Here is a 24,842-nt window from a genome sequence, read left to right on the forward strand (position 1 = left end):
AAAGCGTCCCTAAAGAGCCATGAGGGAAAGTTGTCAAACAAAACTGAGAAAATGTCTCATTCTTTATATTGGCAAAGAGGTTCATCTGAGTGGATCCTATTTGGAAAAGATTAGATACACCAATTCATTGGCAGGTTCCTATTCCTGGTTTACGGACAACAGACAAATTCCTTTTTTTCAATGACACATCCACAACTCTGGCTTTGAGGCTCAGAAAAAGAGAACCCAGAGCTCCCTCCTCTTGAGATAGAACAAGTAGTAAGTGTTGTCCATCAGGATTTGAACATGCTTGTTGCGGACCTTTAGTACCACCTTAATCATACTAAGCTCCAATTAATTTAAATTAAGCGCAGACATCTTCGGAGACAAGAGCATTGAAGTGCAATGTTCCTAGAAGCGAACCCTAAACCTAGAGAGAAGCATCTGGCACCTAGGTAACCTGAGGCCAATAAGCATGGAATGATTCTCCATTCACAGGATTTCGCCTGTATGTCCAGACCAACGAGCGAAGAGTTGGTGAGCCCAGAACATTTTTGTCCTTGGAGGCCAAAATATTGGTTCTACTGTGACAAACACCCACTGGTGATGTTGAATTTGAGGTTGTGCTTGAAGAACCAGAAAAATTGAAGAAGCAATCAGATCCAGGGTGAATGTCGCTGTCCAATATTGCCAATCCAAGCCTAGCTGTAATATCTTTTATATGAACCAGGAGGAAGCAGTACTTTAATCTGGAAAGTACTGAACACCAGTCAAATGAGTTGGATTTCTCTTGATTGAAAGAAAATTTTAGATTGTGTAAGAGAGCGGTTGTAATTTCTAGGTCAACTGACTTTGTCGAAGAACACTTCTCTAGCAGCCAATTGCTGAGGCAAGGATATAGATGGGCAGCTGACAATGAAAGAAAGCTGCAACCACTGCTATTTGGTGAAAACTACCGGGAAAGATGTATGGCCGAACAGTAAGACCTTGACCTTGAAGTGAAGAGCCCAAATTACAAATCATAGATATGGTCTGCGGTGTGGTCATACTGGAATGTGAATATAGGCACTCCACAAATCGAGAGAGAACTGTTAAGTGCCCCTTTTTGCAAGGTTACCCTCCACCTTTTGCCCGATATCTGATGCACTTTGACAGAGTGTGTACTGGGTCGTTGCCAATAAGGTTCCGAGTGCCTGGGTTAATTTCTAAAACTGCACCTTTGTTTCCACAATTGGCACTCCTCTGGACCACATACAAGTCTCTTGTAAAAGGTACCACTGGTAACAAGGGCCTTGTGACCAGAGTATTGTGCCACCCTCAGAGATCCCTCACCTAATACATATAAACTTCCTTTGCAGACTGTGTTTAGGTTGAGACAAACCTCAAGAATTGACATGGCACACCTCCCTGTGTGCCATGCCCAAAAACACTGCCCGCGCCATTGGTAAGTCACCACTGTCGCAGGCCTTACAGCCCTAAAGCAGGGTGAACTCTGCCACAGGTGAGGACATAGCAGCATTAGCAATATGCCCCCTACAGAGTCCAAGTACATTTTTAGATATTTAGTACATGGGCTGGGCGTTTGTTATTACGAACTCCACAGCTCCATGATGGCTTGACTGTAAGCCAAGAAGTTTGGTATCAAACATCTCAGCACAATAAAGCCCCCAATAATGCCAGTGTTGGATTTATTGTAAAATGCACTCAGAGGGCATCCTAGAGATGCACCCTTAAAAAACTACCAACTCTCAGGTGTGCAGCTTACTGGTCTGCACCAGCCTGCCACACACAGACATGTTTCTGACTCCTAGAGGTGGGAGCCCTTGTGCTCTTGTGGGTCAGGAACAAAGCCTGCTTGGGGAAGATGTGCTTCTCACCTACCCACCAGCAGGAATAGTATTCAGAGCGGTGAGCCTTTAAGGCTTCCTGCCCTTGGTTATGCTAGTCAGGGCCTCTGCAGCTTGTGGAGATGCCCGCTCCCCTGGCAAAATCCCCACTTTTGGCAGCAAGGTCGGCAGGAAAATTAATAAGAAGAAGGGGTGTCCCCTCTTAGCCAAGCCCAAAGTCTACTACTGATTCGGCACCAGCCCTCCCACTTAAAGACCGTGCAAAGAAGAGGACGGCTGTCCTGCAGCCAGCGACGTCTAGGAACCCTAGGAAGACTGCCCGCTCTTCAACAAAGACCAGATCTCCAGAGGACAGCGGCCCGGTCCATAAGAAACCAACTCTAAGGACTACGGATCCAGCTGGAACCACAACATCCTACCTACTTTGCACCAGACGCTCACAGCCTGAGTGGCTCACCTGTCTATTGAGGTCTCCCCAGCGATCCTGACCTCAAAACCCTTGGTGGCGGACCTCTCCTGGACTCCAAGAAGAAGACTGCACCCTCTTCACTAAGGGTCCTGCCGGACCACGACCGGCTCCAGTAAAGATTATCTGGTGCCTAAAGGCACTCCTGCGTCGTCAGCTCCCCGAATTTGGTAGCCCTATCAACTGTGTCCAACAACATCCCAACGTACCTGCCCAGTCATTGATCATCTTCGCCAAGCCTGCAGCCTCTTTGTGCGACCGAGATTCCTCATGGTCTTGCATCGAGCGCCCGCCACTGATCTGCACCCTGCCATTCATGTGCCACTGGTGGTGTAGCTTTGATGCTAGCTTTTGGCCCCCCGTGTTTGTCAAAACCCCCAGGCCTGTGCCTTGAAACTGGAGGTACTTACCTGCAACCTGCACCTCTCTGGGTACCCCCAGTCTCCGTTGACCAACAATGGGCCATGTGACCTCTGCACATGGCTGCACCAATGCCGCTGGTGGCGCAGTACCTACCTTGATCTTACCCTTGCCCAGTGTTGGTCTAAACACCCGAAGACAGGATGTGTAAATTGAGTACTTATCTGTAAATGTACATAACTGCTTTCCTCCCATAGGATTACATTGCATATCTTTTACATTGCTAAGTTACTGCTACTGTTCATTGACACCACAAAGTATTTTGAGTATCACTGTAAAGTATTCTTTTTGATTTTGCAAGCACATTCTACTGTACCTGAAAAGCATTTGCTATTTTAAACTGGTACTTGCCTGCAACTGAGTTTCTCTAAAATAAAAGTAACAAAGTAATATTTCTTTATACAAAACAATTGGTCTTTAATTCAGTCTTGGAGTGTGTAATCATTTCTTGCCTGAGTGTGCACAACAAATGCTTAACATAGCCCTCAGATAAGCCTGAATGCTCAACCACACTACCACAAAAGAGAGTAAGGTATGATCTATTTTAGCCTCTGTAAAGCCTTGAGGAATCCAGTGGACTCTGTGCACACTATACTTTACTTTGGTATAGTAAATACAGGGCCAGCTTCCTAAAATAACGACTTCTCATGGGGCTGAAGAGCAGCTAAGCTGAGAAAAAGGTATCTGCCTTTAAGGTCTCCTTTCCTAAGAACTTGTTCAGAAAACAGAGGTTTAGAATGAATCTGCCTTTGCCTGCATCCTCTCTTGGAGACAGTAAAATAGCAAAAATGGCACAACGTGGCGTTCTGTGAATGACAAAGCTCTAGTGCTCTGCTGGTCAAAAGAGACATGGCCTCGTCTAAGAAGGCGTTTGTATGCGAGAAAGAGCAGGAGATTTGAGGTGAAACAATATGGGATTTTTTCACAAATAGAAGAGCAAAACCAAAATTAATTAGCTGAAGAGCAATTGATCCAAGAAGATGTTCTTCGAACTTGGAAAAAAAAAAAAAAGGTCAAATATTTCTGTTGGTTGTGAGTCAATAAGAGGAGGAAGGCTGAGCAAACTGTTTTTGCTTGAGCCTCTGCCTTGGTAAGAGAACAAAGACTGCTTTTGCAGAGTTTGTTTTCCACAGCCTCTGCTCTGTTCACTTATGGAAGCGATAAAGAAACCACTTCATCGGTGGCAACAATCACAATGCAGAAGTGGCTACCTGGCTCAGCTTTTGCTTTAGAGAGTAGTTGGCAGCAAAATGGCACGTTTAATAGGGTGTACATGTCCCCCTGTGGGTCCCATGTAGAATTTTCAAAGCAAAACGACACCCAAAAGTGTACAAGCAACGCCCATTAGCAGAGCAGCTTTTGTAACCTCCATGCCACGGCTACATAACATACAAGGAATAATAGAGCATTGTCTCAGGCAGGTGCTGGACAGGAAAGTTTGCCATTTTCCTCAAAGGGCAAGGATAGAGAGCCAAAAGGGCAGAGGCATTAATTGGCTTCACTGCCAAGCTACCCGAGGCAAATATCTTCTTGCCAATAGGGTTCAAAATGCTTCACAACCTTTCACGAAGGGAGGTGGGAAAAGTGCTGTATTTAACTGTGGCGGAACAACCCTAATCCACTAGTGAGAAAGTGCTTCTTTGACATCCACTGTTCTTTTAGTGGACTTGCTCCCTTCATGGCACAGCTCTGACTGGTAGCTGCTGTTGCCCCTGCTGCGGCTGCTGACAATTGGTCAGGAGGTCGAGGCCCTCCTCCACCCGCAGGCTCCTGCCTGCGCCTCATCCCTGGTGGTCTAGCGGGAGAGCGTCACTGCTCTGCTGCCCCGTTCTGCCTTTATTCAACTTTTTTCCCCTGCTTCCACCTTTTTCCTTTTTTGCTGTTCTAGCCCCTGCAATCCCCTTCCCCCCCCAGTGACCCTTTCTTCTCCCGCGCTTCCCAGCTGTCCAGCCCCTCCCCTCCAACACTACTTCATGATGCCCGCTATGCGGCCGCGCCAAAGGCAAACCCGTCCGCATCTGGACCGCACCCAGCGGCAGGGACCCTGGTTCTCGGACTTTCCACCGATACAACACCAGCACACTCCTCATGACGCCATACCTCCTGCCACCTCGCTTTGCCAGAGATCCATGGACCCTTCGGCTGCTGGAACTGCAGCCACACCTTCACCGACATACCAAATCCTCTCGCCACCCATCTTGACAACAGCCCACCCGACCAGCTCAACCGGATACTCCTAAACATGCAATCCCTCCACAAACACCACAAAAATCCGGGACCTACTGGACGGCGCCTCTCCCACTTCACCTTCACAGAAACATTGACCAACCACTGTTCTGGATGGGAAAACGCCATCCCAGACTGCTACAAAATCTCCCGCAAGGACCGCGTCGACCAACCAGGAAGTGGCTTCGCTACCATCCACAAGAACACCCTCCGACTGTACATGAACGAGTTGCATGGTTCGTCCACCTCCACTTTCAGACCAGACCAACCAAAACATCCTCCGCGGCACCCTAGTCTACAGGTCCGCCGGCCCCTGCCCACCCTTCACCGACACCATCGTAGACCTCATCCCACCCCAGACTCTTGCATCCACCGATTACATCCTACTCCGAGTCCTCAACTTCTACCTGGACAACCTCAGTGACCAGGACACAGTCTCCCACTGGAGAACCTCACCAACATCAGACCCAAGCAGCTAGTCACTGCACCAACCCACACAGCCGGGCACATGCTCAACCCAGTTTTTTCCGCTAGAGGAAACATTGCCTACAGCCACACCACCAAGCTACTCCGGACCGGCCACCACTGCATGCATTTTGTCTACGCCAACCCCGTTGTACACCATCATCCTCATCGCCCCATCCGCCGCAACTAGAACAAGCCACCGAACAACTTTGCGTCTACTTCCTCAGCATGACCACTCCACCAACAGACACAAACACAGCAACACGCAACCTTCACCAATGGATCTCAAACTGCGCTGACACTCTGGCACCACTCAGGCAAGCCAGCTTGTTCACTCCCGTCCTCCACGAGTCCAGAAGCACCTACAGGTGAGTCCAGAAGCACCTACAGACGAGTCCAGAAGCACCTACAGACGAGTCCAGAAGCACCTACAGACGAGTCCAGAAGCACCTACAGACGAGTCCAGAAGCACCTACAGACGAGTCCAGAAGCACCTACAGACGAGTCGAGAAGAGATGGAGGAACACTAAAACCCAGGAAACCCACGCAACCTTCAAATCCGTCAATAAACACCACCTTCTCCTTAAAACCACAAAGAAAACAGCCTTCCAAGACAGAATCTACGCCACCGCACACAACAGCAAAGAACTCTTCGCCATTATCAGGGAGTTTCGCCAGGCCCAATAGCTCAACCAAGGTCATCCCACCCTCCCAAGACCTCTTAAAGAAACTCTGTGCCTTCTTCCACCACATGATCAAGCAGATCTACGACAGCTTCGACACCCATGACCCTGCCACTACGCCCGCCACCACCGGCAGATCGTGCTCAACAGAACTCTACTCACCACAGACGACGCACTCAAGACCATTAAGAGCTCCCACTCAGGAACCCCATTGGATCCTTGCCCGAACCACATCATCCATAATAAAGCCGCCTGCCCCCCGCCGACCCCTCTCAGCTTTGCCCAACCATCAACTGCTCCATCGAAACCACTACCTTTCCAGACCACTGGAAACAAGCAGAGATCAACCCCTTGCTTAAGAAGCTGTACGCCGACTTGACAGACCTCAAGGACCATCTCCCTGCTCCCCTTCCTAGCGGAGGTCATTGAGAAGGCTATCACCGCCCAACTCTTGGAGTTAAACTAAGAGAACCATGTCCTGGAAACGTCCCAATCCGGCTTCTGAAGCAACCACAGCACCGAGACCGCACTTCTCACCACCACCACCGACATCCTCTCCCGCCTCAACCAGGGTGAAACCATAAGCCTCATCCTACTGGACCTTTGACACTGTCACCCACCACACCCTAATCATGAGACTCCACAACGCCAGCATCCGCGACAAGGCACTGTTCTGGATCCACTCCTCCCTGACCAGCCGAGCACAGCGAGTCAGACTACCCCAGTTCCTCTCAGAACCTACAGAGCTCAGCTGCTGAGTGCCCCAGGGCTCCTCCGTGAGCCCACCCTCTTCAACGTCTACATGCCCCAAAGGCAGCCATTATCAGAATCCACAGACTTAACTTAGTCTCCTACACCGACACCGAGCTGATCCTCACCAACGAACCCACAGCCGCCAGAATCAACTTTCACAGCGGCATTAAGGCTGTTGCTACCTGGATGAAAGACCGCTGCCTCAAGCTCAACTCTGACAAGACCAAAGTACTCATCCTGGTACCTACCCCCTCAGCCTGGGACGACTCCTGGTGGCCCACAGCACTTAACCCCTCCCACCCCTAAAGACCACAAGGGCAACCTCAGCATCATACTGAACTCCTAGCTCCCAATTAACCACCAAATAAACGCAGATTCCTCATCCTTCCACTCGTTTCTCCTGCTTCGAAAGACCTACGGATGGATCTCCAAAGAATCTAGAAAGACAGTCACCCACACACTCATCACCAGCAGACTTGCTATGGCAACGCACTCTACGTCGGCATCACCCAGAAACAGCTCAGGAAACTACAGAACGTTAAAAATGCTGCAGCTAGACTGGTCCACGACATCCCCCGCCGCAGCCACTTAACGCAACACCTCCGACAACTCCACGGGCTCCCAATCGACAAGAGAATCACCTTCAAGCTCCTCACGTCTACAAAGCTCTCCACGATACAAGACCAGAATGTCTGACCCACCGCCTTGCATTCCACACACCCACCAGACAACTGCACCCTGCCCAACTAACTGGCCTCTGCCACACGACACCAGAACTGGAGAAGATCCTTCTACCTCGCCACCAAGAGCTGGAACGCCCTGCCCCGCCACATCGTTGACCTAATTCAGGAATGACCTCAAGACCTGGCTCTTCGACTGAACCTCCATACCCAAACGGATCAGCAGCCAACCTCCCCCACAGCGCCTTGGGCGAGTAGTTGCACTACATAAACCCCTGATGAACAGTTAGCCCCCATGTTTTGCCTGGAAATTGATGTGGTTTCGATTGTAGTGCACATGGTCCCTGCCAACCAGGTCCCCTGTGCCAGTGCTGCCCTACAACTATTCCACAATTGGCCCTCCAGGCTCCCTTTAAGTCCCTAGTAAATGGTACCAGGGTACCTAGGGCATTAAGACTGAAGAAGGTCCCCTAGGGAACCCTCACTTAGGCAGAACACACTGTCACTGCAGCATGCTTGACCTGGTAAAGACAAAATGACAAAGTCGACATAGCACACTGCTTGTGTGCCATGCCAACTAGAACTGCCTAAAGCATAGGTAAGTCACCCCCTCTAGCAGGCCTTCCAGCCCTACGGCAGGGTGCACTATACCACAGGTGAGGGAATATCTGCAAGAGCAGATGTTTCCCTACAATATCTAAGTACATTCTTAGATATTGTAAGTACCAGGGAAGCCATGGAGAGTACATGGGCTGGAAACTCTACAACTAGAGTTGCACAGCAGGTTGTATGACGGAACGAAGCAAGCAATTACCACGTATGCATTTTGTACGAAAAAAAATTGTGTATATGCCTTTACCATGCAAGCCTTTACCACAATAATACCGTCGTAATGGCATGCTTGGTAAGGGCATATATGTGCTAAAAATTTGGCCTGTGTGGTAAAGGCATCAGCTTGGTAATAGCATGCGTGCAGTTGGGGCGCTCTGGGATGAGCGTTCTAGTTTTACAGTATTTCTCCCCACGTTATCCTCTCAGAGCTAAATAGACACTGTATGGACATCCATCTAGTTACGCGACAGAGGCCAGAACCGGAACCCTACCCAGCCTTGAACTCCAAGTCCGCTGGACTAAACAAGAGCATGAAGGGTCCTCTGGGGCAGAGGTGAGATGAACACTGTGCATATAAAATTTAGAAATTTCTGTTTATAACATATATAACAGTAGCAAGAGGGAACCTGTGATTTCCCTAAAACTGAACCCTAAGTCTGCCCCATTTCTTGGCCCTGTGACCCAAGACTGCCCCTTGCCGTAGTCCCCTGCCTGACAGAGTTCCAAAAGCCTTAACCTAGCCCCCATCCCCCCCCAGAGTTTCCAAACCGTTCCCCTAGCCCCCCCTCCCTGAGTACCTAAACACTTCCCCTAAACTCTTCCCCATAGCCCACCTCACGCCCAAGTTCTAAACCCTTTCCCTAGCCCACTCACTACCCCGCACCCTGGGATGTACAACATGGCCCATGATCAATACCCGGCATTCTTTACTACAAACATGCCTTTACCACGTGTAAACAAAACCACGTAAGAGGAATGTATATCAAAGACAAAGCACAGAACTAAGACAGACAAATACAACATTGCACAGTCGAAAAAACAAGAAAAGTTACGACGAAAATGCACAAACATAGCAAATTAAAAGTTAAACATCAAGTAAACAGGACAAACAATGCAAGTAAGGATGACCAAGCCATGGAAAAAGAAAATTAATTCAAGACAACATCACACCTACAGCGTTCTCCAGCACATAAACAGCAGAAGTCGTGGCGTACAGAGTTCCTCTACACATAGGCCTGAGAATTTTCCTTTACAGAGCACACGCTCTCCCCCCCCCCCCCCCCCATGTCAGCACCTGAAGATGGCATTCTACACTATGTGCTACTAGCACGTCTTCCACCCCTGCACCTTTAGATTCAATTCCATTCTACAGGTTATCAATTGCACATCTTCCACCCCCTCCACACACACCTAAAGGCCTATTCCACTCAACATGTTAACAATGCCTCATCTTAAACACCCTGCACCTGAAACCCCCTTTCCACTCTACATGTGAACCATGGCACATCTTCCACCCCGGCACCGAGGATCCCAATCCACTCTACATGCGAACCATGGCACCTCTTCCACCCCTGCACTTGAAGACCCTAATCCACTCTACATGTGAACGATGGCTCATCTTCCACCCCTGTACCAGAGGATCCCAATCTACTCTACAGGTGAACCAAGGGACATCTTTCATCCCTGGACCTGAGGGTCCAATACACTACATGGCACATCTTCCACCCCTGCACCCGAGGATCCCAATCCACTCTACATGTGAAGCATAGCATATCTTCCACCCCTGCACCCCAGGGTCCCAATCCACTCTACAGGTGAACCATGGCCCATCTTACCCCCCTGAACCTGAAGACCCCAATCCACTCTACATGTGAACCATGGCCCATCTTCCACCCCTGCTCCTGAGGATTCCAATCCACTCCCCATGTGAACCATGGCCCCATCTTCCACCCCTACACCGGAGGATCCCAATCCACTCTACATGTGAACGATGGCCCATCTTCCACCCCTGATCCTGAAGACCCCAATCCACTCTACATGTGAACCATGGCCCATCTTCCACCCCTGCACCTGAAGACCCCAATCCACTCTACATGTGAACCATGGCACATCTTCCACCCCTGCACCCAAAGGTCCCAATCCACTCTACATGTGAACCATGGCACATCTTCCACCCCTGCTCCTGAGGATCCCAATCCACTCTACATGTGAACCATGGCACATCTTCCACCCCTGCTCCTGAGGATCCCAATCCACTCTACATGTGAACCATGGCACATCTTCCACCCCTGCACCAGAGTGTGAGAAGTTGGCCTGGTATATGCGGTCCACTAATTAAAGTGGGCACCTTGCACCAGTCCAAACGACCCTTATTGATGATTAGGTCAAAGATAACCTTTATTGAAAGCTATCCTAGCGGTAGCTATGGAGAGCAGCCTTCAAGCTGAGTCTTGAAGGACTGTAAAGCAGCTTGTTTTACCAGATCAGAACCTTCTGAGAAATAAAATGAAAGGAGAACCACACAAGTGTTATATAAAAAATATGCATTTATTACTAAACACACTCTACTAATCTCTATATGAGATTAGAACATAAAGCACACAATACTTAATCACTATAACGACAGTAAATAGCACAATACACAGCGGGCTCCAGGGGGGAGACTGATCCACATACTAAAATTTTTTTATAACAACAACGACTTCAATAGACAGAGCCAGAGCACGTAGAATCGCTGGGACCCCACGGAACCACCCAAAGGAGTGACACAGGGAGCCCACAGTGGACGCGTGAAGTGTGGAAACAGACGCGAGCTCCGTACAACTCTATGGGAAAGTCGCGGTTGGAAAATGACAGTTTAAGGACACTTCGGAGAGGACTTCAAGCAAACCTTTTGGAACATATAAGGTTCTAAGGCAGCACCCTTGTGAGTACCATGGTATCCGTGTTACCCATCCCAGAGGAGCCAGGTGCATAGGGGTCAAGTGGTGTCGGAAACCCTTGTCGTTTTCAATGGCGAGATGCGAAGTGCTGCTGCTGGGAAGATGAAGTGCCCGGTGGAATCCAAGCCTGTATCCAAGGTGAGAAGAACCTGAAAACAGAGGGCACAGAGTCTGGGTCACTTCAGAGTGACCAGGGGCTCGATAGACTAATGTCCACCGATATCGCGTGCTTCAGGTGTGAAGATAAGATGCTTGACTCTGCAGCCACAGGGATCAGAAGACGTCGGGGACGACCAAAGTCCAGAGGTGAGCTGTCCCACGAAGGATGTCAAGTGCTGAGAGGTCAGTGTTCGGATTGAACACCAACAAGCCTTGGCCAAGGCAACCCACGCGGGCAGAGGAAACAGGTTACGGTATGGACCAGCAAGGTCCAGAAGACTCTCCAAGCTATGGGGAGTCAGGGAACGTCTGTAGCAACCAGGGATGCCCAAGAAAAATCAAAGTGACCCTCGCCAGGACCCACAGGCCAACAGACCAGGGATCGCGAAGGGACCTCGAGCGGAATCACAAAGCACCATGCCACAGAGCACTCGTGGAGTGGAGGCTGGAGATCTTCGGCGGAAATGCTGCTTGGTGTCGGGACTACAAGTAGTATAAGCACAGTCTCAGGGAATCGCCAAAAAAGCATATGCTGCTGCAAAAGTGCACGGTGCACAGGGGTTCGGGTTGCACTGTCCCCACGAGGGATACTGGTCTCAGGATTGCTGAGAGTGCAGATCGACCTCAGGGACACTCGGGAACCCACCACCTGTGTTGCAGAAATCATTGGAGTCCTCAGGCGCTCAGGAGATGCAAACCGGTCAGATGAGTTTAGGTGCCTGCTGCTGCAGGGGAGTAACTCCTTTACTCCAAGGGAGATGCTTCTGTCGTCCAGCGAAGTGTAGACCGTCAAAGCACTTGGTTTCTTCTTGCAGAGTTTAGTCCAGGTAAAATCCAAAGTCCTGTAGTCAGGTTTCCCACTTTATACGCAGGGAAGGGGTTGGACTAACTCTGGGGACCCTCCTAGGGGAAGGCCAGGACAGAGGGGTGGCTACACCCATGTCCTTTGTCCAGTTTCACACCAGAGCAGGAGCAAATGGCTCCTGCAACTGGTTTGAGCTGGACTATGCGCACAGGGACACCAAATGTGCCCCCAGTGCAGACTTTCTGGCAGTCTCAGAGTGCACCCACCCAGCCCCAATACACTAAAGCCTATCTGGGAGGTGGTCACACCTCCCTGTGACAGGAAACCTACTGTCTGGCCTTCCTCTGCTCGAGCTTGGCTCAGCAGCAGGAGGGCAGACTCGTGTCTGTGGCTGGCAGTACCCATCTTGTGCTGCCCAGATCGAGAAAGCTGGTTCCGGGTAGACCGGTGACCCACACTAGTGGTTCTAGAAGGGAGGAATCATACGTCCCACACCAGTTACTGGTGTGGAGGTATGATTCCAAGGTGTTTGACACCAAATACATCATGTTTCTAAGCAGCCGTTTTAAAGTTATCATTTACCGCGAGGTTATAATGCACTTTAAATATATATGGTTGGCTGCCTCACAGACAACCCCGGAGAATGGATTCCGAAGGCTGCAGAGGGGCCCTACTCATGCAGGGGCACTCTCACACAAAACCCCCAACCCTGCCTTCAGGATTGATAAGGCCTGCCATAGGGGTGATTGATAGGTTTATATGTGCACTGATTTAGAATAGATATAGGTAACCTAGATCTAAGTAAGGGGTGCATGCACCACCTTACACAGGCTGCAGTAGCAGACCTGTAATGTCAGTTTGAATGGTCTCTCAGGGGTGGCACAATACATGCTTCAGCCCCTGGGAGGCCTCTGGGGTACCTATGCCCTGGGTACATGGTGTACCATATACTATGGACTTATAAGGGTACCCCAGAATCCACTCTGGAGTGTACCTAAAGTACATGCAATCAATTTACAGGAGAAAGCAGATAGTCTGACTGGGATCCTGCTATTCAGGACCCCAGTGAACAGTGATACATCAGCAAAACGTGGAGGCTAACCATAAGAGGCAGATCCTACTCTTCTACACTGAGGGTCCCAATCCACTCTACATGTGAACCATGGCACATCTTCCAACCCTGTACCCAAGGGTCCCAATCCACTACATATGAACCATGGCACATCTTCCACCCCTGCACCTGAAGACCCCAATCCACTCTACATGTGAACTATGGCACATTCCACCCCTGCACCCGAGGATCCCAATCTACTCTACATGATAAAAGCTCATCTTCCACCCCTGCAACTAATGGCCCAAACCACTATACATGTCAACCATGGGACATCTCCGCCCCCTCCCGCACCTGAAGAACCAGCACTACAGTTTAGTTTTCTCTTGCTAGTAGGAGAATAACTCACAAAGCACAAGTCCCTCTTTCCCTTGTCTGTTCATAACAGCACCTCACCTGAAGACCGGTCACCACAGATCGCACAGAGCCTCTTGCTAGACAGCATGCCTCCATGAGGGTGGGAAGGAAGCCCCCTCATTCCAAGTGGTGGCTTCACATCATCAGAGCTACTCACTGTATGGTGGCCGGAAAGGTTTACCGTGGAATTAATCTTCAAGGGAAAAAAAAAAGTTAGAAACTTGGAAGAGTAGTTAAAATGGAAAGGAGCAAGGGTAATCTTAAATAGAATCAACTCCAATTAGAAGCTTTCTTGTGTACTGTTCATCCGCAAGTGGCCATACTCATAGTGCTGCTACCCCTCAGACTTTGCTCCATCAGTCATCAATGCACCACCTCCACCACCGAGACTAGTCCTCAACCAAGCTGTGGCCGTCACCAGACATTGAAATACTGTCATCCTACCCTCCCAGCCCTTGCCCAATCATCTCAACTACACCCCTTTTACTTCAATTACCTGAGGGCTACTCACAGGTCCATATCCTATGGAGGGGGTGGAGGGCATGCCAGGGGAGCCCAGAGATGAGCTGATGACTGAAAATGGGGATCCCAGGCTCCCCATGGGCGAGTTAACAGAGGAGGTCATCGCTGAGCCGATCATGGAGGGATGTAGAGGAGTCGGAGAAGGGGGAGAATGGCAGAATGGACGAGGGTGCGGAGAAGAACTGAGGGACGAACTGTCTGGACTCCTGCAGTCTGTGAAAAGAAAGCAAGAGAGAACGGATTAGTATAAAGTAATGCTTTGCTAATTATAGTTTATAAACATTTATTTTACATAGCATTGTTCTACACAGGAAGGGCGTAGTGTGCGTTTCAGACTAAGAACCATGGAGAAGTGAGTGCACTTTACAAACCATGAAACAATCTTGAAATGTATTAGTGGGCATCGTAGGAAATAAATCAATTTTAGAGAGAGGGGAAATAAAGTTAAATGTGTAATGTGAAATTAGTTTCATACATGAGATGTGCTAGAAAGAATCTAGGACCTTCAAGGTTATTGAGTATCTCCGCCTTTGGCTTCTCCAATGTCCAGAAGTGGATCCCTATGAGATTACCAACGTGCTTCTTTGACCATCGACCCATGCAATATATGAGGATCGGTCTCTAAGCAAAGTCAGGATGTTATCGTCTCTGCCGCATACGCAGTATTCGACATGGTTACGGTTCCTCATGTTGGATGAGGAGGTGTTTCTCTGTAGGATTTGCCAAACTCTCCCCCCTGCTAGGCGTAGATCACAACCCCACTCACTAGTGGTTTTGGAATTTTTTTTTAAACTGGACTCTCCATAAGTATTTAGGTCCTAGTCTTTCAGTTTGGATCGCAGCACTGTGTTCGCCTTTAGGCACTTAACGCATTAAAACCCCAATTCACATTTCTTTATGTTGAGACTGCCACAACATGGATTAGCTTCCACCCTCAGGGAGGGAGTTGGACCAACAGCTTCTTTACAACAGCAGCCTAAGATATTGGATGTGAAGACAAAGGCTCCATGCAACCTCATCAAATATATGCCTGTCACTTAGCTCCAAATTAGCTGCAGAGAGAATGGATAGAAACCAGGCGTGTGACATACATTGTGCTGCAGCTGTGTCCCTAGAGTGTCAACCACCAAAAGGAAAGAAAGGACGGCCCACTCATCCAAAGATAGGTTTGTGGGGGGGTCTCTTCCTACCCATGTGTGTGCTTCCATGGGCTCAGAGGTGATTGACAGCCACAGAACATCTTGATCACAACTAATAGGGTCAGCCAGCACAAGGCCTGGAAACGTAAGAAATTTGTAACTTTCATTGTACTTTAGTGACTTTATGGACAGCTTGTAAAGGGATTGCACAACAAACCACCAACACTCATTGAGAATTTGGTAGACCACCCACCCGCCCCACTTTGTAACAATGGCATTACAATAAAAAGAACTGAAAAATCCAGTTCTTCGGTCTTTGCTTTATTGCCCCTACTCCTGTTCTTGCCTGCCAATTATTACTCTACGCTAAGCTGTGGAGCACACAATTATTAACCTGTGAACTATTTTGAATACACATTGACACCCCTTCCTTTTTATACTGGGAAGTGGTATTTTTATTCTTTCAATGGCTGGTTAGTTACAGTAATTGGTCTTTGAGGATAAAGCATTACTGCATGTGCCCTAAATAACATGGGTATCAATGCAGCACGCCAGCAATCAGTTCAGGAGAGCTCAGAGGCCGACCACCCCAATATACTGCCTTGCTCTGAGCCCCGAGATTCTGTAACCATAAAGGCAAGTAACAGGGTAACCGAGGCTCACGTGACAACTGTAAGGAGAACATACAGATCCTCTCAGTAGTCAGACTGTATTCTCCAGTCTCTCGGGGGCTCCCATAAAGCTGGTGGCACAGTCCCATGAATGTGCATGTGTGCAAGAAGTCTCTGGGGTAGAAGGGGTAGAAGGGAGAGTGATAGGGGAGCTTTCTGAACTTTGTGCATTTTTGCCATCTCCCACCACCTATGAAGTCTTTAAGACGACATTGGGGCCTGTGGGAGCAATACCCACCACACGTGTTGACTGCTTGCAAGCTCTCTCCTCTTAACTACTCTGTGGAAGCCATTGAGTACTTTTGAGCTTTGCAATGGCCTAAATTTGTTGTGCAGAGTAAACCTTGCCCTAACTGTATCCTTAATACAGTCTGTAGACAAGCACAACCAATCCACCAAAACTCAACCAGCCACTCTCCAGCTGCAGCTATGGGGAGTCTTATGACGGAATCAACTACTCTTCGCAGGAAATAGTCCTGGTTATTTAGGATTATGAAAACAACTTTCACTCCGAGCTCTCCCTGAACAACTACATCTCAAGAGATGCAAAATAGAAGGTACATTTTTCCTGACAATTGCCACTTTTGTTAAATATCTATGTACACTGCAGTCCACTTGCCACTTTTCCTGCAATCTCAAAGCTATCGCGTTTAGGATCCATAGGTCAACAGACCACAAAATATTGCAGACCTTGATGGCGCTTCAGAGAAGTATAAATGTTTCATTGTGGGCAAAACCCTTCCCTGACCAAGAGAGGACTCGCCCTGTTCAACAAACACATTCAGATCACTCACACACTCCAGTCTGGTGGGATCTAAATACAATCTGCTGCACCCTTAAAGAGATTCCCACCAGAACAAAATGGAAATAACTACAACACTGGAAAGGCACTGATGTACAAGTTACTTACCTCCGGTAACGATGTATCTGGTAGAGGCGATTCTAGCTGCAGATTCCTTAACGTAGAATTATTCGCAGCCGTGAGACTGTACCCGGAAAACTTTGTTTGCCCCAGCATCTCTGCGCGCCGGGGGGGGGGGGGGCAGTACCAAACGACTCCGCCCTGACATCGTCCACGGGCGTGACATGAGCGAGGTCACATAAGCCCCAATCAGGCGCGCTGACGTTAGTTTGCTTCAGAGAACTTTTCCGCGCCACAATTCAGAGCCATCACAACAAAACTGAGGAGAGCATGGGAACAGTGCGTAAAAAAAAAATCAGAGAAACAAAACAGAGAGAAACAAAGGGTGAGGAACAGCACCAGTTGGCACCAAGGTACCCGAAGGCCATAGCAGCAAAGCAATAGCAGGTAAAGAGCAGGGCACCACTCCGAGGAACAACTGTGCAGGCCGAGGCAACAGTTGGAGAGAGCGAGAGACAGAGCGAGAGACAGAGCGAGAGACAGAGCGAGAGACAGAGCGAGAGACAGAGCGAGAGACAGAGCGAGAGACAGAGCGAGAGACAGAGCGAGAGACAGAGCGAGAGACAGAGCGAGAGACAGAGCGAGAGACAGAGCGAGAGACAGAGCGAGAGACAGAGCGAGAGACAGAGCGAGAGACAGAGCGAGAGACAGAGCGAGAGACAGAGCGAGAGACAGAGCGAGAGACAGAGCGAGAGACAGAGCGAGAGACAGAGCGAGAGACAGAGCGAGAGACAGAGCGAGAGACAGAGCGAGAGACAGAGCGAGAGACAGAGCGAGAGACAGAGCGAGAGACAGAGCGAGAGACAGAGCGAGAGACAGAGCGAGAGACAGAGCGAGAGACAGAGCGAGAGACAGAGCGAGAGACAGAGCGAGAGACAGAGCGAGAGACAGAGCGAGAGACAGAGCGAGAGACACAGAGACCACAAACCACACAGTTAAGAGCCACAAGCCCGGAACAGAGGAGCAACAGCAATCCACCCCCAGACTACACGGTCAAGGAGGGCCCTATCCCCTGAAAGAAGCAGGAGGCAAAGGACAGGCAAAAGAATCCCCAACGCAAAAGACTGCAAGGGGATCAGAAACGATATACAAACATGGGGGGCAAAAGGAGGCCCCTACACTGGAGAGAAACCAGCTGGAGGGAAGCAAAGGTGCGCAGAAACCAACCCTCCCCGTATCAAAAGAGAAAAGGGGAAATGGAACAAACAAGCAGAACCGGACAGCCTGACCGGAAGAAAGCGAAGAGAACACCCACAGAAGACAAGCCACCCAGAGGAAGGCAAGTGCAGAAAACCAAGCTGAGGGTCCTCGCAGAACAGGGAGGAAGGGCAGGTCGTGAAGGAATCTGCAGCTAGAATCGTCTCTACCAGATGCATCGTTACAGGAGGTAAGTAACCTTTACATCGGATAGCGACTACTAGCCGCTGATTCCTTAACATAGAATAGATACCCTAGCCATACCCAGAAGAGAGAGCCTCCCCAGCAGGAGGGAGACAGGGCCCCAGAAGGGGACATGTCACAGGAACAAGAAGGGAAGGCCAGGCGATCCCAAGCCCAATTAAGGGAGAACCGTCCTAACACCCGTAGGGGCAGACAGCGTCCGAAGGGCCTCAAGGAACAAAAGAACCACCTTGAACCCCAGGGAGAAGAGGTAGAACTGGAGGCAGGGCCCACCGTAAAAAGCACACACAGTGATAGGAAAGAGCCGAACACAGCCCGGCCGCAAGCAGCGGACAAGGCAGGAACGGCCCCCACCGTCAATAGCGCAGGCGTAACAAGAAAGGCATAGGTGCACAAGGACCCAGCGGAACCAGGGGCACAAGGGAACACATCAAAGGCCACGACAGTGGACCAGAACAAGCAGGCATGCGCAGACAGCAGCAGGCAACACCATGGAGCAGTGCACCAGAACAAGCCAGGCGCAAGCAGAAGGCAGAGGCCGGGGAGGGCCAGGACACACCCCAAAGGAGGGGCCGGTCCAGAAACTCACACTGACCCACGAAAGAAGTGGGACCAGGCAGAAGAGAAAGACGGAGGACGGGCCCAAGCCGTCAACCCGAACACAGAAAGCCAGTCCCTCTGGAACACCAGACAGAGGACCAGGCCGAAACGCTAGACAGAAGGGCGGAATCACCACAACACGATGCCACAGACAGCAGGCCAGACTCGTCAAGCGACGTAGCAAACATGGAGAAGGACAGACTTGGGCACAGCGCAATCTGCGCCAAGACAATTGTCAGAGACCGCACCTGCGATATACCGTGACACCAAGGAGAGCAAGGAACCCGAAAAGGTTGACCACACCTCGCCAGCACATGACAGCGCTATGCAATAGCTACAAGTACCCCACATAGGGTATGCTATGGCCCAAGAAAACATGGGAACACCTCTTAGGAAAATATTCCGCAGCAGTGGACAAACAGAAAAGCCTTCGGGTAGAACCGCAGACAGCTTCCAAGCAGCCAATAAAGAAGGCACAGAAGGCCCAATCTCAGGACCTACACGGCCTTACCAACAGCCAAAACCCACATCACAAAAAGGGGGCTGAACCAGCAGCCAACAGCACCAAAGGGCCAACCGAAGGACCCTGAAGGCACACCAGCCACACAGAACACACAACCGGGGGTTCGGAACACCAGACCCCAGAAAACAATGGGAGAACACCTCCCAGAACACAGCAGAGGTCCGACATCCAGGTTTACGGAGGGGGAGGACGACGACGACGACGACGACGAAGCCCCGCAAGGAATCGCTGAATGGCAGAATCCGCAGGGGGTGTGAAACAAAAGAGCGCCATCGAAAGGGAGGTCAACCAGACGCTCCCTAACATTCTCAGGGAAAACACTATCCCGCAGCCAAGCATGGCGACGGAGGGCTACCGAAGAAGCCATAGTGCGACCAAGAGCCTCAGAGACATATAGAGCAGAGCGAAGAATAAACGCATCCAGCTCCCAGCCATCCAACACATGGTGCTGCAGATCAGCGCAGGCACCCTCCTGAGAAGCACAAGACAGAGTGGACTCCGCAGAATCCCACAAGCTGGAAGTGGCTCTGGCCAACACACAAAGCATGCTGAGCGCCCGCAAGGCAGCACTGGAGGAAGCGAAGATTTTAATCCCCCATGAATCTAACCACCGGGCCTCCCGTGACGGAGGAGACAACACCGATGGCAAGGAGGGAAAGGCAGTCTGCAGAAGAGGGCACCGGGTGGAAGGAAAGGCAGACAGGATCATGCAGAGCAGGGCGGTGGCGGTGCAGGAGCGACTGGGGCACCGGGTGCCCCGTTGCAGGACGCCCCCAAGAGAGAATTATGGAGCGAGGCTTCGAAGAGAAAAAGCAGCTCCCGTCCACCAGAGCCCTGATGGAGAACCTCAAGCAAATGATACGCGGGTAAATAGGCAAAATCCCCGGCGGCCGTGGAGCCAGCCCAGGCGAAGGCAGCACTCGCCTCCGTAGGGCAACGCGGTGGGGAGAGCAATTCCTCTGTGGGCGACTGCTGTAAGCTAAGCCGGCCATTCTCCAGCCCAACCGGAGGAAGAAAAGGCCAAGCTCGGAATGGGGGAAGGTTGTCAGACAAGTGGGGAACCCGAGGCGCCTCTGGGGAAGACTGTGGGCGTGGGGACGGCGAAGAGCCCTCCTTGGAAGATGCTGGGGAAAAAGCCACGACACGGCGTCCTGTCTCCGGGGAAGAAGAGACAAAAAGTTGCCAAACATCTGGAGAAGAGGGGGCCTCCTTAGACGAATCGATGACCCGATGCTGGCACGGCGCCGGAGTCCGCCACGGACGTCAGCACAACGTCGACCAGCGCCGATGGGGACGCAGAGACTACCTCCACCACCCCCCTGCGCAGCAGGAGAACGGGGTGGGGTCGGAGCCAGTGCGGCTATAGAACGGCGCCGACTCGACCTCCGACGAGGCAGTCGCCTGCGTGGAGAGATGAGGGGGCCCCGGGGACATACCCCGGCCCCTAACCAGCCCCTGCGGCGGTGCTAGGGTCTACAGCCGCCGGCACCTGCCCAAAGGACCGAGGGGGACTCTGGGACGAGCCACAAGTCCCGGCAACCTCCCGCGACACCACAGGGACCCCCACGGGGGTTTGCGGCGAGGCAGAGGCGCCATGGCCCGAAGGAGGGAACCCTGTAGGGCCGCACCCCGATGACACCACACCTCCAAGACCTGAAGCCGAACCCGTTGGCGCCAGAGCCGCCGACGACTCCGCAGAAGGCCCTGCACATAGCAAGGGATCCGCGGATGTCCCAGGAAGAGGAGGAGGAGCCAAGGAGGCCTGCAGGGCCGCAGCATAGGCCTCCATTTGGACTCTTGTTGCCCCCACGCCGGGAAGCGGTGGGTAGGGTGGTAACGCACGAGGCCGCACAACCCGCGTTCCCCACAGGGCGGGGACCGGGCCTCGGGGACAAGCTGCGACACTTACCAACGGGCGAGCGACGCCCATGCGGCCTCGGAGAGGGACGATGTCGGAAGTGACGGTTCTTGAACCCTTCCACGGGGGACGGACGCGGTGATGACGCCGACCTGGACATACGGGCCGAAAGGAGTTTCATCCGGCGCTCCCGCCGGGACTTCAGCTTCATCTGCTGACAAGCCTGGCAGTCCGTGGAGTCATGGTGCTCACCCAAACACCACATACAAATTGGGTGAGGGTCCGTCGCCGACATCTGGCGAGCGCAAGATGAGCACGTCTTGAATCCAGAAGGCATTCGCACACTGTTCTCAAAAGACAACGCAAAGCGTGGAAAGGCGGCCTGAAAACAGGCCAGGGACACGATCCGGATCCGCGTGGCACACAGAAAAGAAGGAAACTGACGTCAGCGCGCCAGGGTGGGGCTTATGTGACCTCGCTGACATCACGCCCATCGGACGTCAGGGCGGAGTCGAGTGGTACCACCCCCCGGCGCGCACAGATGCGGGGGCAAAGAAAGTTTTTCGGGTCCAGTCTCACGCATGGGGATAATTCTACGTTAAGGAGCTGCGGCTAGTAGTCTATCAGATATTTCAAATATTAAGTTCAAAGTCAACTCCAAGATGCACAAACTGCAGAATCCAAACTCCTCTATTTACTTCTGTCTTCTAATTTAGAGAAAATAGCTGATGAGAAGGTGGCAAGCGTGGTCATCAGTGATGTATTTCAAACTGCAATGCCTGAGACACCAAATGGAACTTAATAAGTAGCATCTCAGCACTGAGGAAGGTCCCGCTGAGGCTCAGAGTCACCCGAGTGATCCAACAGCTTGGGAGCTTTCATAATGTGTTCTCCATCAACCTCTTTCCTACGAGTCAATCAACATCTCATCCTTCATGAAAACACGGAGCACTCTTATCACAAACTCTCCCACACTCACAGAGCGACTGGCACAGTCTCTCTGGAGTGGCCTCGACCCTGTGGAACACCCTATTGAAATCAGAACTGCATAAACTCTGCTCTCCTTCCATTGTCCGTTATAAGCACACCTGTTTTGACAGTATTTTAACCGATAACTACACTCTTTTTTCACGGTCAGAGTTGTTCAGTATACATTCCAGATTCGCTCATCTTCCTTCAATCTTCCCATTCCTGTCCTCTGCTCTTCACTTATCATTCCTCCCTTTTCTCCCCAAGTTCAATCCCACCTCTGACTCACCCAGTCCCATATCCTTCAACTCCCCACTATAACTTTCCCCATTCCACCAAATGTCCCCTACCTGCATTAAGCCTCTTTGTCCACTCACCTCATTTCTAGTGTCTTCACCCCTCCTCTTTGCACTCCTCCTCGTATGCAAATTCTAGTTTTTATGTAACACACAGCATCAACTTTATTTTTAACGTGTAAAGCGAACCAATATCTTTGGTGAGCAGGCGCCAAATAAATATCCGAAATAAATAAACAGCACCCACTGACTTTTGAACAAGTTTGTGCTATAGAGATACCATATACAGACCAACATTTGCCTATAGTTTGGGAGTTTAAAAAGATATAAACGGAGAAGTATTTTTTCTGAATACGGTACAGACACCGAAGCAAGATGCCAGAAAAGATAAGGTGCCCTTGTACATGGTCAAAGCGTTTGAGTGGTCTTCCAAACACCTAGTTGTAGTCTCTTGTGCCAGCGTAACTTCTCTAAATGAGGTGCTACATCTGTCAGAGAAAACACGAAAAGAAAAAAATCACCTCTATCAAAACCCTCAATCATGACCTGAAGCTCTGGAAACAAGATTCCCATCCAATATCCACAGAGAAGTAAAATTCCTTCTACTTCCATGGGTGGTATACTCGCACAATCCATTTTGTAGTCTTTTCAGAGAGACAAAAATAAAACTGGGGGACCAAAGTAAAACTCTTGCCCAGAATTCATCATTGTGTGTCCAAGAACTGCAGTCACCACTGACAGGAATGCTACCAAGTGCATTGCCCGTTAAAATGCCTGTCATTTAACCAATTTTATTACTTGCCTTGAACGAGTGCCTGCATCTATCTTGATACCATAGCAGAAACTTTACGCCCCTTAATCAAATTAACAAGATTACCACTTAAAAACCCTATTCAAGGTAATTTAAGCTCATCTGCTACTGTCCTAAAGGGGTAAAGGGTGCATGATGACTGTTGAAGTTAGAATTCTCGACTGTGCCTCCTTAGAAAAGGTAAAGGACTTTCCTCAGTACCATAAGATCAGACCCAGGACCAACCTCTCTATATTCATTCATGAAATCACCTACCATAAGTGATAAAAGCGGAGGGGATGGAAACAAAGACCAGCTAAACTCAAATACCACCTTTGAAACAAAGTCTGAAGGGTGTAGCTCTCTCTCTCTAGGGTGACACAAACATGTAACACAGGGATTGCCAAAGGAAATAGGCCTGACCCTGGTAGATAGAAGCAAAGAGTATTTTTTTAAACATTTTTTATAGCAAACATGCCACAAAAATAAAGAAATGTTAAGAAAAATTGTTGCAACCTAAATGTCACTGCCGTATACGTGAAATGAAAACTGTAAATTAAAAATAAACACAACCATTACATATATAGTATTACTAAAAGTGTGGGTGTGCTATCTAGAAAGAAAGCACATTTAAAATAGAAACATTTGAGGTTTGATGTACATCACACAAAACATTCTAATTGGCGTAAGGAAAAGACAAGATCAGCTATAAAATTACTGTAAACTGAAAACAGTTTCAAACACAAGGAAGACAAACAAAAAAGGTAAAAAAAATAAAATGTTACTGAAAGACGCACTTAGGCACAGTACTCAGCCCACTTCTGAAGGGTACTAAAGATACAGCCTACCACCGCCCACTCTGTAAATTAAAATGTTCCCAAAGGCGATCACGGAGGAAAGAGAACATTACAAGTGGAGACCTTCTAAATTCTCCATGACCAATAGTGAGGTTTTCAACATTAAGGAGCAACAAGCTAAGCGGCTTGATTCAATTCTTTCAAATAACCAGTCGTTCCCAGCAGGTCTACTCTTGCACCTTCTTCAAAGAAATCTTGATGCCACGTTCTGGAGAGAGAAATCCAGCTGGCAAAGAACAGGTGTTCTATTAATTCAGAAAGTGACTGAACAATAAAGATGTCTTTAAAGAACAAGTTACTTACATTCCGTAACACTCTGAATGGTAGAGGCGCTATCTAGCTGCAGACTTCCCACCTTTTGAAACTTACCCAGGTGTCCGACTGATCTGTGAACTTTTCAGCAGCGCCTCCCCATGGTGACGTCAGTTTCTTTCTTTCTGTGCCACCAGACTCAGATACAGAGTTACTTCTCATTTCTTTGAGACCATTACCACCATTAAAAAATGTTTATTTTCAGGGTGCAAGGGAAACGTCATCTCCCAAAAGACCAAGTGTTAAGCCCTGTAAGGACTATTGTAAACAAATGTGACAGATTCTCATCAGATTTGCCTAGGGTCAAGTCACAACTCTACGGTCTGCAGTGACTGCAAATAGATGAACCTAAAGGCCATACTAGACCACAAGGCAAAATGCTACATTGCCAAGCACCGGCAGTCTCTCCAACCATACTGGCTCAAGTCGAAAGCGCGGTCCAGTTCAAGATCCAGAAGTTGCCAGAGTCGTTTCAGA

General features: G+C 49.9%; 1 protein-coding gene across 2 annotated transcripts in view; it reads right to left on the bottom strand.

Annotated features, from left to right (window-relative positions):
- The window catches only part of RXRB (retinoid X receptor beta), a 237,200-nt gene that overhangs the window by 158,514 nt on the left and 53,844 nt on the right, over positions 1 to 24,842 (bottom strand). Inside the window, exons 2-3 of one of the 2 annotated variants that reach the window (XM_085619929.1) lie at positions 14,002 to 14,240; positions 13,545 to 13,698 (exon numbers count right to left, since the gene is read on the bottom strand). In XM_085619929.1, the coding sequence (XP_085476055.1) occupies positions 13,545 to 13,698; positions 14,002 to 14,240 (393 nt within the window). The remainder of the gene's footprint in view (positions 1 to 13,544; positions 13,699 to 14,001; positions 14,241 to 24,842) is intronic. The other variant, XM_085619853.1, reaches the window with a different exon arrangement.

Source organism: Triturus cristatus, chromosome 1_1 (assembly GCF_964204655.1).
Source record: "Triturus cristatus chromosome 1_1, aTriCri1.1, whole genome shotgun sequence".
NCBI classification, from domain to species: domain Eukaryota; kingdom Metazoa; phylum Chordata; class Amphibia; order Caudata; family Salamandridae; genus Triturus; species Triturus cristatus.